At 44.4% G+C, this 16,391-nt stretch overlaps 2 protein-coding genes across 5 annotated transcripts in view; one reads left to right on the forward strand and one right to left on the reverse strand.

The window, feature by feature from the left end:
* Window positions 1–16,314, forward strand: part of SH3RF2 (SH3 domain containing ring finger 2) — a 79,177-nt gene extending 62,863 nt beyond the window's left edge. For all 3 annotated transcript variants that reach the window (XM_073355725.1, XM_073355728.1, XM_073355726.1), the window contains 3 exons: window positions 3,750–3,982; window positions 6,883–7,241; window positions 8,408–16,314. In XM_073355725.1, coding sequence (XP_073211826.1) covers window positions 3,750–3,982; window positions 6,883–7,241; window positions 8,408–8,695 — 880 coding nt within the window. In that variant the 3' untranslated portion in view covers window positions 8,696–16,314. The remainder of the gene's footprint in view (window positions 1–3,749; window positions 3,983–6,882; window positions 7,242–8,407) is intronic.
* LARS1 (leucyl-tRNA synthetase 1) overlaps window positions 1–16,391 on the reverse strand; it is a 117,610-nt gene that overhangs the window by 30,830 nt on the left and 70,389 nt on the right. The window lies entirely within an intron of this gene.

The following is a 16,391-nucleotide window of genomic DNA, read 5'->3' on the forward strand; positions in this document are numbered from 1 at the left end:
TGAAGATCAGGCACTGGCCACCACCAGCTGTAAGATACCCAGTTGGGTGGATCAGGGTCCTCACAGGAATTGCCGTATGATCCAGATAAGATGGACAAATGAGCAGTTATGGCGACATCCTTCATTCGTCTCTTTTGAATCTGAAATGTCAACAGTGTAATGCAGTCAGAAGCCCTTTTCAATACTGCTCAGTCCACTCCAGGATTTAAGGAAACCCTGTTTAGTAACATGCGGCAACATGCTTAGTTATTTTGGAGCCAAAGAGCCATCAGGAACCACAGGGTCTCTCTGTGCCCAGCGGCCTCAAGAAAGAATCCCCTTTATATTTGTTTCAAGACCCTACTGGAATCAAAGCACTGTCGTCAGAGCAGCTGTTTGCTCCAAGCGTTGGAAGGTGTTGACCTAGCGATATAAAAATGTGCATTAGCAACCCCCTAAAGTCAAGTCAGTACCTAGGCAACATCTTTTAGGAACATCATGGCTTTTTTTTAAAGCAGAGATTCCACTGCTGAAAAATGCATTGTGGATTGCTTCAGCTTCTTTTCTCTCTTACAAGCAAGGCAGGGATGGACACCAGAGTAAAGCGGGAGAGCGACCTGCAGAGATGAACAGCTAAGGACTTGTGGGGATGATTTCCAAACCTACCCACTTTCCTTTCATCTGTGACCACATCAAAGCAGCACAGCCCCTTTTACAGATGCAACAGCCTATCACTCAAGGGTGTGAATGCCACGGTGGGAGCGGAATTGTTTTGGCTGATCCAAGGAATAGGGAGATGAAGTAATGCATGTGAAAATGAAGCTTGAGTGTCAGAGATGGGAGGGAGTGCCAGGAGGGAGTCTATTGGTTTGCAGAGCAGTCTGCCAAAGGGAATAGTGCCACCCTTTGGTTATTCAAAACTGGACTAGAGAAAGCACTCTAGCATGTACCTGCAGCCATAAAAACTCAGGTAAATACCACTTCCCTACTCCAGGGAGGTGTTGTGAGGGTAAATACATGAAAGATTACAAGGTGCTCGGTACTATGGTGATAGGTGCCATACAAATCCGATTGACTGATTTATAGATATCAATAGATAGCACCTTGAGATGTGGTTGGTCAGCACTTAGAAAGGAGACTGTCACAGGAGGGGCTGCCCCACACCAGCGCTAGGAGTAGCTCCCCAAACAAAAGTTCTCCCCATCTTGATTTCATATAAATGGGTCCAACGAGAAAGCTCATCCTTTCTGGATCATGAGCAGTGTAACGTAGGGCCTGATTCATCATTGCCCTGCACTCTGCACAGTCACTTACCCAACTGCAAAGTGAAGTAAAACACTCCCATCCTGGTCTAGGAGCATTTTACACTGGTGTAAACAGCCCTGTCTGATGCAGAGCAATGGGGAATGAGACCCTCTGTCCTCTAGACTTTCCCCCACTGTTGCCCCCACTTTTCAGATACAGCAGTCAGGCCTGGAAGGTGCACAAGCCCTATCTGCATCTGCTTCCCAACTGCTTAAACCCTTCATGCCTAGTTCAAAAACTCAGCACACATGACAGGGAAAATGAGGTCTGGGGATGTAATCCTAGCTGGGCAGTCACCCACACAACTGCCTGGGACTTCCTAGTTCCAAAAGGATAGCATGCCCTATCTCAGAAACCTTGTCAGGAACTGAGTACCTCACCACTGAGGAAAGGTCAGACCAGCTCAAGGTGTGTGTTGCCCTCTAGTGGCAGAGCAGAGATAAGCCAGAATTCTGATACACGGATAACATGAGCTTCGCCTCTGGCTCCTGCCCAAGATGCCTGTGCTTTAACAACAGAAGTTGAGTTCTATGTTAATGTATGGCCATGAAGTCCAGTGCAGCTAGCATGCCCTAGAGACTGCAAAGTCCTGGGAAGCCACAGACACATTACAAACTCCAGGGTGGTGTGAGAAGCAGGTATTGGGGATTTGCAGGTGGCTCCCTGTCTGGTGAGTCACTCCTGAACCAGTGCCCCAGGATGGTGTGAAGGGGTGCTGCCTTTTGGATGAAGGAGCGATCAGCTATGGGAGTGTGCCTCAGTTTGGACTATGTGAAAACTTATCAAGGAACTCAAGCTTTGACCCACTGAAATAGCCTAATGGTGGCCTAACTCCCTCCACATTATCTCTGACATTGACAGATAGACTCTGGCTCCTTTTTCTTTTCCTGCTTATATTTCACTGTGTTAAATTCTCAGTTCAGACTGAAAATGATGCTGCTGCTTTGATCCCAGCATTAGCCCTCCCTGATTTAAAGGGAGCCAGTGATTATTCTTTGTCTCTTTGACTCATTTCTCTGTGATACAGCCTCTGATAACACCATGGCCCCAACTCCCTGCTAAACAGAGCAAACAAACAATCCAACACAAAGCCCAGCTACCCTAAAGTCACCTAAGCCATAAGCACCAATTTGGGAGCTGCTCTTCTGTATCCTCCTTTGGACAGTTCATCATAATAAATTGACGCGCCAGTTATTTTGATAAATCGCCACTCTGTTATTAAACCATAAATCATTCTTCTACTGTCGGAGAGAGTCATGGGAAGGGAAAGAGAAGGGTCAGAAGGAGCCGTCTTTTCCCTTTCAGAGGAGTTAGCAGACAGCCTTTACCCTGGCTGACTTTCCCACTGAATTAGGAGCATTTGGGAGGGTTATTAAGCATCACGCTGATGTGGGAGATTGAAGGCCTTTATGGCAATTTAACGGATTTAGATGAAAAAGCCAACATGCCCTCTCCAAGGAAAGCAGATGAGGAGAGGAATAATAGGAAGTGACAGCTGCTCGCAATGGGGCCCGAACAGAGGCTGGGCAACCAGAGTCAGAAGGGCAAGGAGTATGAAAGCTGCCACAGCCTTTTCCTTAAGGATCATTGTGCTCCCTTTAGTGCTTTCTGGTGAGAGCTGTACCAAGAGCCAAGGTGTGATGTCAGCAAGCCAATGGGCTCTCTTGCCCAGCTCATTCAGTGCAGGACAATGGGTCAGACACAGGCCGAATGAGCAAAACGAGCATGTTTTAGCTGCATGGAATTTTTACAGTAATACTGAAATGGTCCCATTTCCCTTTGGAGAGGCACAGATCAGACCAGAACACCGGGTGAGGTTAATTCACCAAGCTAGCTTCAGAGCATGTTAAGCTACCTACAGCACAATAGCTTTCCTTCCCTAACTCAATGGGTGGAGTGCAAACCTATGATGAGTATTTACATATGACCGTGTCTGCAAGATTTCGATGGCTTCTGTGCTGCTTAACACATTAGTAAGTGGGACAAATGCTGCAGCTCCACACAATAATTACCTGGCATGTCCCCTGCTGGCATTATGGAAGAACACTGGCCGCTAAAAGCCCCCCTTCCTTTTGGCACCCCATGGGAACTGTTGCAAATGATTCTAGGTTGTGTCTGAGAAGGCCCAGGTATAAAGTGGGCATGTGGGAGTGATGGGAGCAATAGGGCTGAGAATGATTGCTCTAATGGAACCAGAAAGTGAACTGCAGGGATTCCAGAAGGATTTTTTTTAACCTGATGAACTCTAGGGACGGATGGGCTGTTAAAAATTCTGATCTGGCTCCACAGTTTTGCAAACAGTCCTTTTCTTTGTAATGGGCTGAACCAAAACAGAAAACAAAAAAACACATACACCATGCTGTGTGGGGGACTGAAGATTTGGATTTGAATTGTGCCTCTCTGTAGCTATATTTAATTAACTCTCTCTCTTTCTCCTTCTCCCCCCGCAACCCCTTTGCCAGCAGGAAGTCACCCAATTTCTCTGAATCCAGGATGCCTTCCCTGTATGCCACATGGACGTTATCCACTGGCTCACTCTCCTCCCAGGGGAGCATCTCAGAGAATGGCCCAAGGCAAAGCAGGCCTTTGAAATCAGCCTTCATGCCCACGGTGCTGTCTTCGCCACTGAGAAACGTAGCTGTGCCGGCCACCTCAGGACAAACATCACTGAGGCGAGGACGCGGCAGTACTAGGAAGAGTAAGTTCTGGTGGGAGGGCGAAGACAGGCCTGTGAGTGTGTTCCCAGGTGGGCAAGTGGTACTGGGAGCCTTTAATTAACACACACAGACTCAGAAATGAGGTAATACTGGTAATAAATAACATGCTACAGCTCTTAGAGCTGGCCGCTTCATAGAACGCATCCAGCTGGGATGGAAGCCTACGGGGGCAATGTTTACGTGATAGGCACTACAGTGGCATAGCCATGGTGCTATAGCTGTGCGTCTATACTACGGGGTTACAGCAGCAGCCTACAGCGACGGAAGGAGTTCTTCCCATTGCTGTAAGAACTCCGCCTCCCCAAGTGACAGTAGCTAAGTCAACGGAAGCATTCTTCTGGCGACCGGCTGCATCTCCCCCAGGGATTGGATCAGCAGAGCTCTGACAGTCCAGTGGGTGGATGCATCCGATGAAGTGAGCTGTAGCTCACGAAAGCTCATGCTCAAATAAATTGGTTAGTCTCTAAGGTGCCACAAGTACTCCTTTTCTTTTTTCACATGCCTGAGTGTCATAGCTCTGTCAGTTTAACCTTTACGTGTAGGCCGGGCCTTAGTCTTGTGTAAAACCTGCAGGTGGATGGACTGGGGGGTCTGTCAGGAGAGATGGTTTAAAGGTCAAATACATCCTGGTTAAAACACATAGGCTGACAAGATCTGCGCTGTCATTTTCCACTCCTTGTCCCTCCTTGTTAAATTAACTGATCTCCAAGCTGCTTAAAGTAAGAGGAAGTGGGGTTTGCAGGAGTCCTTAAATACTGAGGCACTAGGGCTGGAGTCATGGGAGTTACAGAGGGATCAATTTGGCTCCTCCAGAATTTAAAGCTTTGATCTTTCAAAGAGCTTCAACATGGCCTCTGATTTTGTACCTGCAAAGAACTGCAGGTAAAATGTTGTGAACAAACATAGTTGTGGGTGCATTTGACAGCACTTAGACATCTCACTACTGGATTTTTGGGTGCAAACAAGGGGTTAGATGTCACTTTCTGAGTCCGAGTATGTGTTTGACCCGTGTCCTTGACCCTCATCTTCCCTTACTGCTCTCTCTGTTTGTTGATTGCTGCCTTCTACTCCAGAAGTGGTTGCATTTCAGTCCAGTGGGCATACTCACACTTCATCAGGATGAAGTATAAGATCTATTTATTGGCATAACTGTAATAGCTGAGCACCTCAAATATCACCACATCAGGCATCAGAGAAGCCTGCATGAGATAGGAAAGTATTATTGCACCCCTTTTAAAGATGGGGAAACAAGCACAGAATGAATAAGGTCATAGTGGAAGTCTATAGCAGAGCTGGCAATAAAACCCAAGGCTCCTGTTCTTAGTCCTGCCTTAACCACAAGACCATCCTTTCTCCCAGCTCCTGCTATTCCAAATTCCTGACTCAACACACAAAAGGATCCTTTCCACGGGCTTATGCAGAGCTCAGCGTGTTGCATTCTTTCCATGAGGTTGGCAAGGTTTATTTCAGACAGCTCAGACTGCCATGGAATAAATCTCCAGCTTTATTTAAGCAACTAAGCAATGCATTTTTCAATAGTTTCAGCCTGAACTGCTACTTGAGCTATGTAGAGTCGCTGGCAGGGGGTGAGGTTCATTTGCAAAGGACACGGTCAATGTTTTTAGGCTCGAAATTGGATTTATCTTAGAAGTTGTTTTACCTTAAAGGACTTGTTCCCCCACTGTGGTTCTATTTAAAATCAATCTTTCAAGCAGCAGGAAATTGCAAGAGAAATAAAGCATGCATCACCTATAAAGTAAACATTCAAATGGAGTAGGCTGTGATGTACAAACCACAAATGTCACACAGCTGAGAGGCCTGCTAGTGAGGGCTCAGGTATAGGGCTCATGCTTGGGATTAGCTGACTGGCAAAAAAGGGGCCCACTTCTGTGAAGCCAGTGGTAGTTGAGTGTGCACAGCAAGCAAGTTCCTCACCCAAGGACCTTAGCACCTGGCAGGATCAGATCCTTCTAGGTTAGGGTTCTACCCACCTACTTCAATTTGTCAGGGCAGGGGTAGTAGAATTTTGTGGCGAATCAGTGTGTGATGTGTCATTGCCTCACCTGTTGATGCAAGAGTCCAACATGGAAACTCAATATTGTTATGCTGTGTTAACATGGCTCAAAGCCTGAGATAGTTGTAGAGTCTTTAATGGTCCTGCAGCATACAGGTGGATCGAGGAACGTCAAGCCTGTCCTGCCCACTGCCATACAGAAGGCAGAAGAGTTAAGGACTTTTTTATTTTTAAATTCCATGGATTGAGTTCAGCCTTCATAAACTGACAAAGAGTAGGGGAGTATAGTCCAGTGGTTAGAGCAGGACTCCAGACTCTGGCTCCTCAGTTCTATTCTGGAGTCCATCACAGACTCATTGCGTTGCCTAGTGCAAGTCACATTGTCTCTGTGCCTCATTTCCTGACATTTGGAAAATGACGACAATAGTACTTTTCTAGAACCACACTTAGTATTTGTATGGCCCCAGCATACTGAGGCCCCAGCCAGACTGAGACCCCCATTGTGCTAGGCACTGTACAAATACAAAGAAATGCTGGGAAATTAATTCATTAAGCTTTGAGATTTCAGATAAAAAGGCACGATCCGTTACCTGCAAAGTGTGGGGAGTGGAAGAAGTCATTTTTGCTCATCTGTTATTTATATTGGGCCCCCAACCATGCAAAGGCCCCTGCAGACCTGTAGGAATTCAGTCAGACCCTGCCTCAGACAGCGGAGGGTCTCAGCAGCCAACAAGAGCTGGTGGAAAGGGATGGAACATGAGAGTTTTTGTCTTTTCTGATTCTGTTTAAATTTTCATATTTGCCCATTGGCACCTATTTATTTTAACCTTCATCTCCGATTGACTTCAAAACAATCTTTCTCCCCAGATGGATCACTGCAGAGACCTGTGCAGCCCGGAGCTCTTCCTCAGGTTGTCGGCTCCCTCAGTCGCACTCCAGTTACCACAGTGCGGCCCCAGCAACTTCAGCTTTACCAGCATGTCTCCTCTCAGCCCCCTGTCACCCCTGGCATGGCGGATCCAGGAGCCAGGCCAAGCGCCTCCCATGATGCTTCATTGCTGCTTGTGCCCAGGGCAGGTGAAAGCAGATCTCCTTCTGTATGTAGCTCAATGATCCTGGATGCCAAAGAATCCCCAGCAAAAAGTGAGCCAGCTCCAAAGCCACCTCCATCAGCTCCGCCCTCCATCCTGGTGAAACCAGATACCTCCCGGAACAGCACCGAAAAGGTAGCGTAAGGCTGAATCATTGCAAGGAACGATACACAGACCCTCCACCTCTGGAAAGTCCAGAAAATCCTGCTGGGACTGACCTTAGGTTTCAGCTGACTATTCACCATGGTTCAGTTCCCATAAGGTCCTTACTTCAGTGAGTCCATACTCAGGCAGGACTCCCAATGCGATTCACTGGGATTTGTGCCTGAGTAAAGTTCTCAGGATTTTGCCCCCTCTCCCACACCCAACCCAACCCCACCCTACGTTTATTGTTGTTAGAATGAAACCATTCACAGGGGCAGATATTTTGAACTCTTCTGTCTTCTGTTCACTTATGGCCAAATCCTCACATCTTTACCCAGACCTTAACCCAGGCAAGAGTCCATGAGGGTTTGAGTGAGAAATGAGTAAGGAGCTCCGAATCTGGCTATTAGAACTCAGGCTTGTCCTACCAGGACTTCTGAGATTGCTGTCTGGCTCCCTTTGCTTGTGTGTTAATTGCTTCTCTGCTGAATAGGTTGGGTGTTTTCTGATTGACATCTGCAGTAAAAAAAACCCAAATGGTTTCATTCGAGGAGTGAAACTACCCTGGTGACAACTTTCCCTACAGGTGGTACCTGCAGAATAACTTTGTAAAAGCCACACAAGTCCCACAAAATGAGGCCAGCTCACAGGTTTCTGGTTAGCATATTAGCTAGAGATTAATCTTTCCAGAGTCCCAGGTAAAAGAGAGCCAGAGGATGGAAATCAGGTTATGTATTCTGGGTGAATGGCACCTCAGGCTAGAGGTCAGCCTCTCTCAGAGGTCTCCCCACCATTCCATAGCCTCTCTCCTATGTTCTCCTCCACCTTAACTCATGCTCTATCCAATCCTGCTTCTCTAGGTTCTCATATTGCCCCCATTGTGTGGTATCCAGTTTTTCTGGTACCCTCTATGCTCTTCTGATGTTTCCCGCCTGGTATAGTACACATTGTAAAGCCTCTAATCACTCCACTGCTGCACACCATCCCAAGTGTGGGGCACTCACACCCCCTCTGTTGTGCACCCAGTCCCCTGCAGGGAAAGTATCTGTGCTCCATCCTAGCAGCCCTTCCTCTGTCTTTGCCACAGCAGATCAAAGCAAAGGAAGAGACTCACTGTGTTTCTGCAGTAGTAACTCTTGGTTCTGTTCACATTTCAGCAAGTGAAAACGGTGCGATTTCAGAACTACAGCCCACCTCCGTCCAAGCGGCACAGCTCACAGCCATCGCCAAACCATCCCGGTGGCAACACTGAGCAGACAGCCCAGCCAGAAGCAAACACCCTGGGCCCTGACATGACAGCTCTCTATTCGCACCGACTCAGCTCCAGCCCAGTGCATCTGAGGAGGACGCCGCACCCAAAGACCCCATCGCTGGATCTTTCTGCCCAGGCTGGGCAACTGACCTTCCCTACCAAAAAGAACTACAGCAGCGTTTCTGAGAACTGACAGGTTTTCTTCCCATTCAATTGCTTTCCTTTTCAAATGGGGCTTTCGCCTCTGTGATAAAATAAACTCCCCACAGACCTCACACCAACCTGCCACCACCCTGGCTTCTCCTTACAAGAGCTAGCGATCCAGTCAGGAACTTACTAGACCCCAGTTCCATGGGGAGCAAGGCCTCCTTCAGGCACTCACAATAATTGCAGCTGGCCAGCCAGTAACTTGGGGGCCTCTGAGGAACTGGCATGGGGGTCAGCACCTCTCTCTAATTTTATGGTAGAGTCTCATTTTAAATGCATCTGACTCACATCCAGCAAGCCACATCTGTATGTCATGGCAATGCATCAAATGTCATCAGCCCAAACTGCCCCAGTGAGTAGATGCAAGCACCACAGACCAACATGGAATGGGTTTGTGGTCCCTGCAAAACCAGTGTTCTCTGGTATCCTCCAATATCTTGCAGCCAGCCTTATAGAAAAGTGGAAGAGGGAAGAAGCGTGCATATATCAGAAATAGTTAAACCTTTTTTGGTATCCTTTCTGCTATGAAAGCCCATAGAGATCAAAACTCTGGTTCATTACCTTTCTCAGCTCTACAGGATAAAGAAACCATAAATCAAATTCAGGCAGTTCCTGGATGAATTTTCAAGTTCCCCTTTGATGGGTATTTGCTTTAGTTTTTTGAGCCTGGGAGTAGAGGTAATTTTCTAGGGAAGAGAACCCTGCCCTGCAATCAGTACTAAGCTGCAGCTGTTTATGACAGTCATTGGGTCCTTGCAGTCATGTGATTTGGATCTTGCTTCTGCTGGTTGGTTGGTTTTTTTCTGAGTTGTGGACAGTATAGGCAGCACTTCCTAGATGCCTGTGATTCAGCGGCAATGTTATTTCCCCCTGTTTAAATCCTAAATGGATTTTTAAAAATCTGGGTCCATGTTGAAGTTCACGAAATAGTAAATAAATAAAAATACAAAAAATACAAAAAAAAATACAAAAAATACAAAAAAAAAAATAAAATACAGTGGAAATATAGATAGATATATCTTCCTACTGTATTTTCCATGGCATGCATCCGATTAAGTGGGTTTTAGCCCACGAAAGCTTATGCTCAAATAAATTTGTTAGTCTCTAAGGTGCCACAAGTACTCCTCGTTCTTTTTGCTGATACAGACTAACACGGCTACTGCTCAGAAACCTGTCTATATAGAACGTTACTGATGGCGGATACCTTTCCTGGCATATCAGCTAAAAAAAAAAATGTCAGATTTGAGGCTGTCAATTCCAATTTTGCCTTGAGCATGATTCATGACACCCCACATTCATCAACATCCTAGCCTGATGTGATGGATTGGGAAGCCTAACGCAGCTCCAATAGAGATCCTCTCTGATTGCATCTGATGAAGTGAACCGTAGCTCACGAAAGCTTATGCTCTAATAAATTTGTTAGTCTCTAAGGTGCCACAAGTCCTCCTTTTCTTTTTGCAGATACAGACTAACACGGCTGCTACTCTGAAATCTCTGATTACTGGCAATTAACCCCCGGGTTTAGAAGGTTATGGTGTTGTAACTTCAGAACCTCAAAAGATCAGGGTGAAAGAGCAAAGGAGAGCCCATCAGTAGTTTTGGAAACTCACAGGCAAGTTTAGGGTAGTCTGCATACAAAGAGAGTTTTAAAGAAGGAGAACAGAAAAGAAGCAACACACTAATTCACCAGTAGCTTCAGACAGAAACATATGTTGAGGTAAAGTCACCTTGTAAGGTTAATCTGTAGCTGGAGCAGATTTTCCCACAAGAGACTCCATTCAGGCAGAAAGAGGTTATGAGAATGATTAACTATTAATAACAGAACGCCGTTCATTCTGGGGATACAAAGTTAGGTACCCAGTGAGAAATCTGCAATGGAAGTGAAGCTATATTCCCTTCTCCCTTTCCTGAGTCCTGCCATCCATGCAAAGGCGTGAAAATTGGTAACATGAATTTTTTTGTGGCCTGATTTTCAGAGATGTGGAGCATCTGCAGCTCCCATGGATATATTGTAGGAGAGCTGCAGGTGCTCGGCACTTCTGAAAATCAACCCATTCCAACTGAATAAACCACTAAAGTCCTTCCTCAAAACCATACTTACACTAGCCAGATGCAGCTTGTATTAGCATCAGTTCAGGAGCTTCCCTTTCATGGAAAAACAAAACAAAAACCACCTCTCTCCATGTGGATGACAAGATTCAGTGAGATGAGTGAGGTTGCATATCACCTGTGGACACACGAGTTTGCAAAGCCACACAGCTATCCATTATATGACACTGAATATGGAATGGTGCATACCCCCAAACAAGTGCCACATATTCAATGTGATCAAAACACTTGTGAGCTTAGACCTTGTTCCCATTGCATCGTGACAGCACTAACGGAATCAGGCTGATCAAAAAGGAGAGGGCTTTTTGCTTACATACACACGCATGCTTTGAGTCCTGAGCAGTGACAGGGAAAGGAAATAGTGACAGTGAAATTGGCACTTTGGTAAAATAGCATGTAATTATTTTGGGCCAGGAGATATCTCAATCAGAGTGTTTCAGTGCTTTGATGCCATGGTGATAGGTATCCTAAATATACCCAAGATATAGAGAGAGAGACTGATGTGAGGAGATCAAAGTGGAGGTGGGTGTATTTTAAAGTGACAGCTCTAAAGACCGGTTCTGTTGTCTTTGTCCAACCCCTTCCAGCTACAAAATACACCCACCTTCCTGTTTAATATCCAACCCTGTTATCGTGAAAATGTTGCAAAATATATTATATATATCCTTAGCCACCTAACCCTTCACAGTTGGGTCTTTGCTGCATACCTTGGCCTCTTGGGACATCAAAGAGTAAAGGGGCTGGAACTAAGGTCTTTCTACTCCAGAAGCAAAGGCTAAAAGAAAATCCCCATTAAGGGTTAAACCATGGCTTTGCCTTGAACCTTGAGTAAAGAGCAGCACATTGGTTCCTGGTTTGCTCCTGAGGCAGTACAATAAACTGCCTCAGGTCGTGTCTGCACAGGGAAATTGATTGGCAGAGCCATAGCAGAATAGGCCACTCTGCTATAGTTATGCTGGAATAACTCTCCATGTCGAGACACTATTCTGCAATTTTAACAGTGACTTTTATTCTGGAATAGTGTCTCAACATTGGGAGTTATTCCAGCATAGCTATACTTTGGATTCACTGGGTACTGATGTGGGTGGGTTTTTACAGGTAATGAAATGTCAGTTATTACTTATGTGCTCTTGTTGAGGGGTTTGGAGGAAGGGGTTACTTGGAGTCAGGCAAATCCTCCTTATCCCTATGCCGAAGATCCACATCACACCAGTTCTGATCCAGGGTTGCTGGATGTGGCCTACCACCTCTGCTTGTTAAGGTCACTCATTCCTCCCCAGGGGATGCACATGATGTCTCTGTAGCACTCAGTTCTTACAACTTGAAATAGTAAGACCAAAACTTGCTGTATCACTAACTCCATTGCCTTCCGTTTTGGTCACAGATCATCAGACAAAGTACCAGGTACAAAGAAACAAAAAATGCTAGCAACATCAGAATATCATTCCAGATGTACTGCAGCATAATGGGTTTGGATAATGAAAATATATTGCTCTCTATCTAACAAGTGAATGTAAAAGAGCAGGCTGGTCACACAGAGCCTCCTACCATCAGTGCGTTGATTGTCTGAAGTGCATAGAAAAGGAGCCCTGGGATAGGGCATAAAGTAGTACATTGGGGACAGAGGGGTCGTTAATGAACCTCTCTCGAGTTTGTGAACAGGGCTTCTCCTCAGCTCACAGTATCAGCTCATTTTATATGATTAGTTAATGAATTGGAGTTCAGATCAGATTATTCATCAGCCCTGTTTTAATTGCCTGCCTAACTGCTCAAGGACCTGGAAGTCCTTCAGTAAGTAACCCAACCCCTTCAGCTTGAACTGCAGTCATGTTTCCTGATGAGAAAAGAAAAGAGAAGAGAGAGCAAAGGCGAGACCCAGAACATTTTAACCAATTGTTTCCATGAGTGTCTCTTAAAAAATACAACCATGCCCCTAGCCAGACTTGACTGCACTCAGACTCACCAGAGAGGCAAACCAAACACCCGTGTAATGCTGATGGGATAATTTACTAGTTCAGGCCCAAAATCTGTTCTTCCACCTGTTACCACAAGGAGGAGAATAATGAAAAAAGGACTATCTTACCCATCAAAAACAAAGGAATGCACAAAGAGGGGCAAGCAGGGACACAGGCCCCTCCGCTAATCAGTGGGGGCACAGAACTCCTCTAGTCCAGGGGCCGCGGTGGGAGCTGACAACTCCTCCAGCACCAGGGCTGTGGCAGAGGTACAAAACATGCCCCTCCAAAAGCAGTGAAATTTTAAATTCCTGCACATGCCCCTGATCAAAAACATTACCTGCCACGAATAGAATTTTGCAAGTCTACTTTAGAGGTAAAGTAGCCACCTTTACTAGAAGGGACCATGACAGCAACAGAGTATGAGCTTGACAACTGTAGTTGGGACAAGTTGCAGAGGGACAGTATCTGCCCCATGATGGGGGTGCCTAATGGAGAGTTTTATCACTTGATGAGATGGATGGGCTGGGATTGTAAATGGGTTACACTCAAGGAGGATGGCCAGTCACATGGAAAGTAGATTCAGAATCATATGTTTACTGGGAGTTGAGAAGAGCTGAGACATGCTATGAGGTATATATGCAGATCACGGGCTACATAAGTTGGGGTCCCTTTTATTTGCTTTCTTATTTTTGAGCCTTCAGTGTTCACATTTTCTCCACAACCAGTAGAGCTGGAAACTTTTTGTAAATGAAAGCTTAGTGTCACTTAATTACTTGACTCCAGAAGCTGGGGCTTTGTGGAAAAAAAAAACAGATATCACAAATCTTGTGATAAACTAGTCAAAGTTGAGAACGAGGTATACAATACCAAACCCTGGTTTCTTGCCCTCTCATGCTTGGTTCCTCCTTTCAGACACTATCCAGGTGTCTTGATACTGGAAAGACAGGGTAGCATCCAGGAAAACAGTGTACTGAAGAAATAGCATCAGATGCTAAGGAGAATTAGGTTGTGACTAATTTCCATGGTAGGTAGAGCTGCATTGTAAATATAGGAGGACATTAAGTAACGTTTGTTGGATATCCATCTCAAGAGTGCTCTGAGAAAAGCCAGGAAGAATCTTCTGTTTGCATCAAAATAAGCGACAAAGTTTACAATCGTTCCTCATCACTTAGCATGATATATCCACAGCAGTGATCTTATCTAACATGGGCATACAGTCCATTTACATGTCATGATCAAATGACAAACAATGCACCCTTCTTCTCCTGCTCCAAATATTTTGCCCTGAATTGGCAAGGTCATTTTCTAAAACTAGCATAAGGAAGACCAATTAGCTTTAGTGCATTTAGACATCAAATCCATTCTGTATTTTTAGTCATGAGGTATTTTAAATAGGTCACTTGTTTCCCAGTGTTTCATGTTCTGCCTTGATCCTGTTAATTTTTCATAAACTACGAAAAAAAAGCTAAAACGCTAACGGGTCTGACCTAAATCCACAAAATCCAGGTTAAAGGCTAAAAATCTGGGAGGATAGACAGCCCTTAGCTTACATAGCAGTTATTTACTTAATGGCAAATAGAAAGAGGCATAATGCAAAATAAGACTGGTGTCAGCCTATGTTTTTCATTCTTACCTCTGAACTGCCCTTGCTTTGAGGGGTTACTTCAACCTGGGGCTCTGTAGTTTAAGCTCTTTTTTGTTAGCTTTATAGCAAGTTTTTTTTTTTTAAATGAAAAACCCAATAGAGGCATCAAATATATAGCTGAAGAGTAAGAAGGAGGAGCGAGGCCAAATCAACACCACATGCCTATTGTATAAAAATCTCTTTATGTTACTATAGGCAAATGTGTCACTGTTGTGTTATAGATACCAGGCCAGCTTCTTGAATCCACTGTGGCCCCTTTACTCTTCTAGGGTGGCACAAAGGGACTGCAAACTACTGAGACAACCGCTTCTGCCCTGGAAATAACCCCAATATAAGGAGGATTTTCTGGTAGCACAGGACACACTACCTCTCCTCACAGATCCCACTGCGGAGGTGCAGGGGATGTGTCCACAGCATACTGCCCTCCAGCTATTCTCAGTGACGAAACCACCCACAGGAGTTACCACGTGGAAAACCATTGTAAATTACAGAAGCTATTGGGCTGCTCTAAACTGCTCAAGGCCCAACAGGGCCCAGAATTTTGGGAGAACGATGGTGGGCTTTATGCTCCCCTCTCTCTCCCACTACTCCGTGCCTAATGCAGGAAAGCAGTAATGCAGGGTTTGGCCCACAAATTACGCACACAAGTGATTTCATATGTATATTTATAATATGAATCATTTACTAAATAGAGTCGTTACAGTTTATTGTGTAAATAAATATTTAAATGTAATAAAATCCATAGGAAGTGGGTTTTTTTCCTTCATGCACAGTGGCTTTTTAAAATGTTTGTTTTCTATCAATATCTCAGCTGTTTAAAAAGTAACATTTTAAAACACCCAAAGTGGTCCATGTTTAGGGCCTGATCCTGCCCAGTTAAAGTCAATGAGAGTTTAGCCATAAGCTTCAGTGAGAACCTGCACAAGCCATTTACTCTGAATTCCGCTTTGTAAAGGAGACTGATTTTTTGTTTGGTTGGTTTTTAAATTCTACCGATGGCAGAAACCACTATTTGGAGTGGCTCCTGATAACCATAAAAATGATCAAACTTGGTAGAAATATAAACATGAAAAAAAATAGACTATCTGGACCAAGTTTCAGACCAAAATTCATATATTTTAAGGTCAAAAGGAACCATTAGATAATCTAGTCTGACCTCCTGCATAGCAGAGGCCAGAGAATTTCATCCAGTTGTTCCTGTATTGAACGCAATAGCCGTTAATATGGTTGTAACATTGCATTGTGTTATAAATGAATAGAATGGAAACTTTGTTTTTTTAATAGAAATAGTAGAATATATTTTCTTCCCTAATTTTGTGATGGGGTGGGAGGGCTTTGGGAAGGTGGACAGAACCTATAATTTTAGTCTATTGTTTAAAAATAACTGTTGTATAAATTCAGTTATATGAAGTTCATTTTTAAAAGGTTTTTCAATTTAACTCACTTTCCTCAAGAGGAGGAAGTGAAAAGTTGATGAACAAAACGTATCTTCATCTTCTGTTTTGTATTAACCACTGAGGTATTTATTTTGTATTACATCCGTTGAAAGGCTCTGGTTTTAGAATGCTCTAAGTTACTACAAATTTACTTGTTTAAGTTTATAACTCTAATGTTTAGGTTTGTTGTCTGTAGACCAATAAAAAAAAAGTTATCGTGACTTGAGTGGCGTACTGCACCTTATACACTGGAAAAGTAATTGACAGACTGGGTTTCAGAATGAGTGCACTGCAAAAATTAGCTCATCAGCACGGTGGAGGTCAGCAGATGGAAAGTATAGATGTTGGTCAAGTTTTCAATGCCAAATATGTATATGATTCCATTCTGTAAAAGATTTTGTGTTGCCATGAAATTTGTTTTTGCATGAAACAATAAAACAATGTTTATTTTCATTTATTTGAACTGAATTCTACTTCTAGTCTTTCCAGTTGCCTGCATGAAAGGAATTATTTTAGTGCTGGTTTCAGGGGACT

This window comes from Lepidochelys kempii, chromosome 8 (genome assembly GCF_965140265.1).
Source record: "Lepidochelys kempii isolate rLepKem1 chromosome 8, rLepKem1.hap2, whole genome shotgun sequence".
In the NCBI taxonomy this organism is placed as follows: Eukaryota; Metazoa; Chordata; order Testudines; family Cheloniidae; genus Lepidochelys; species Lepidochelys kempii.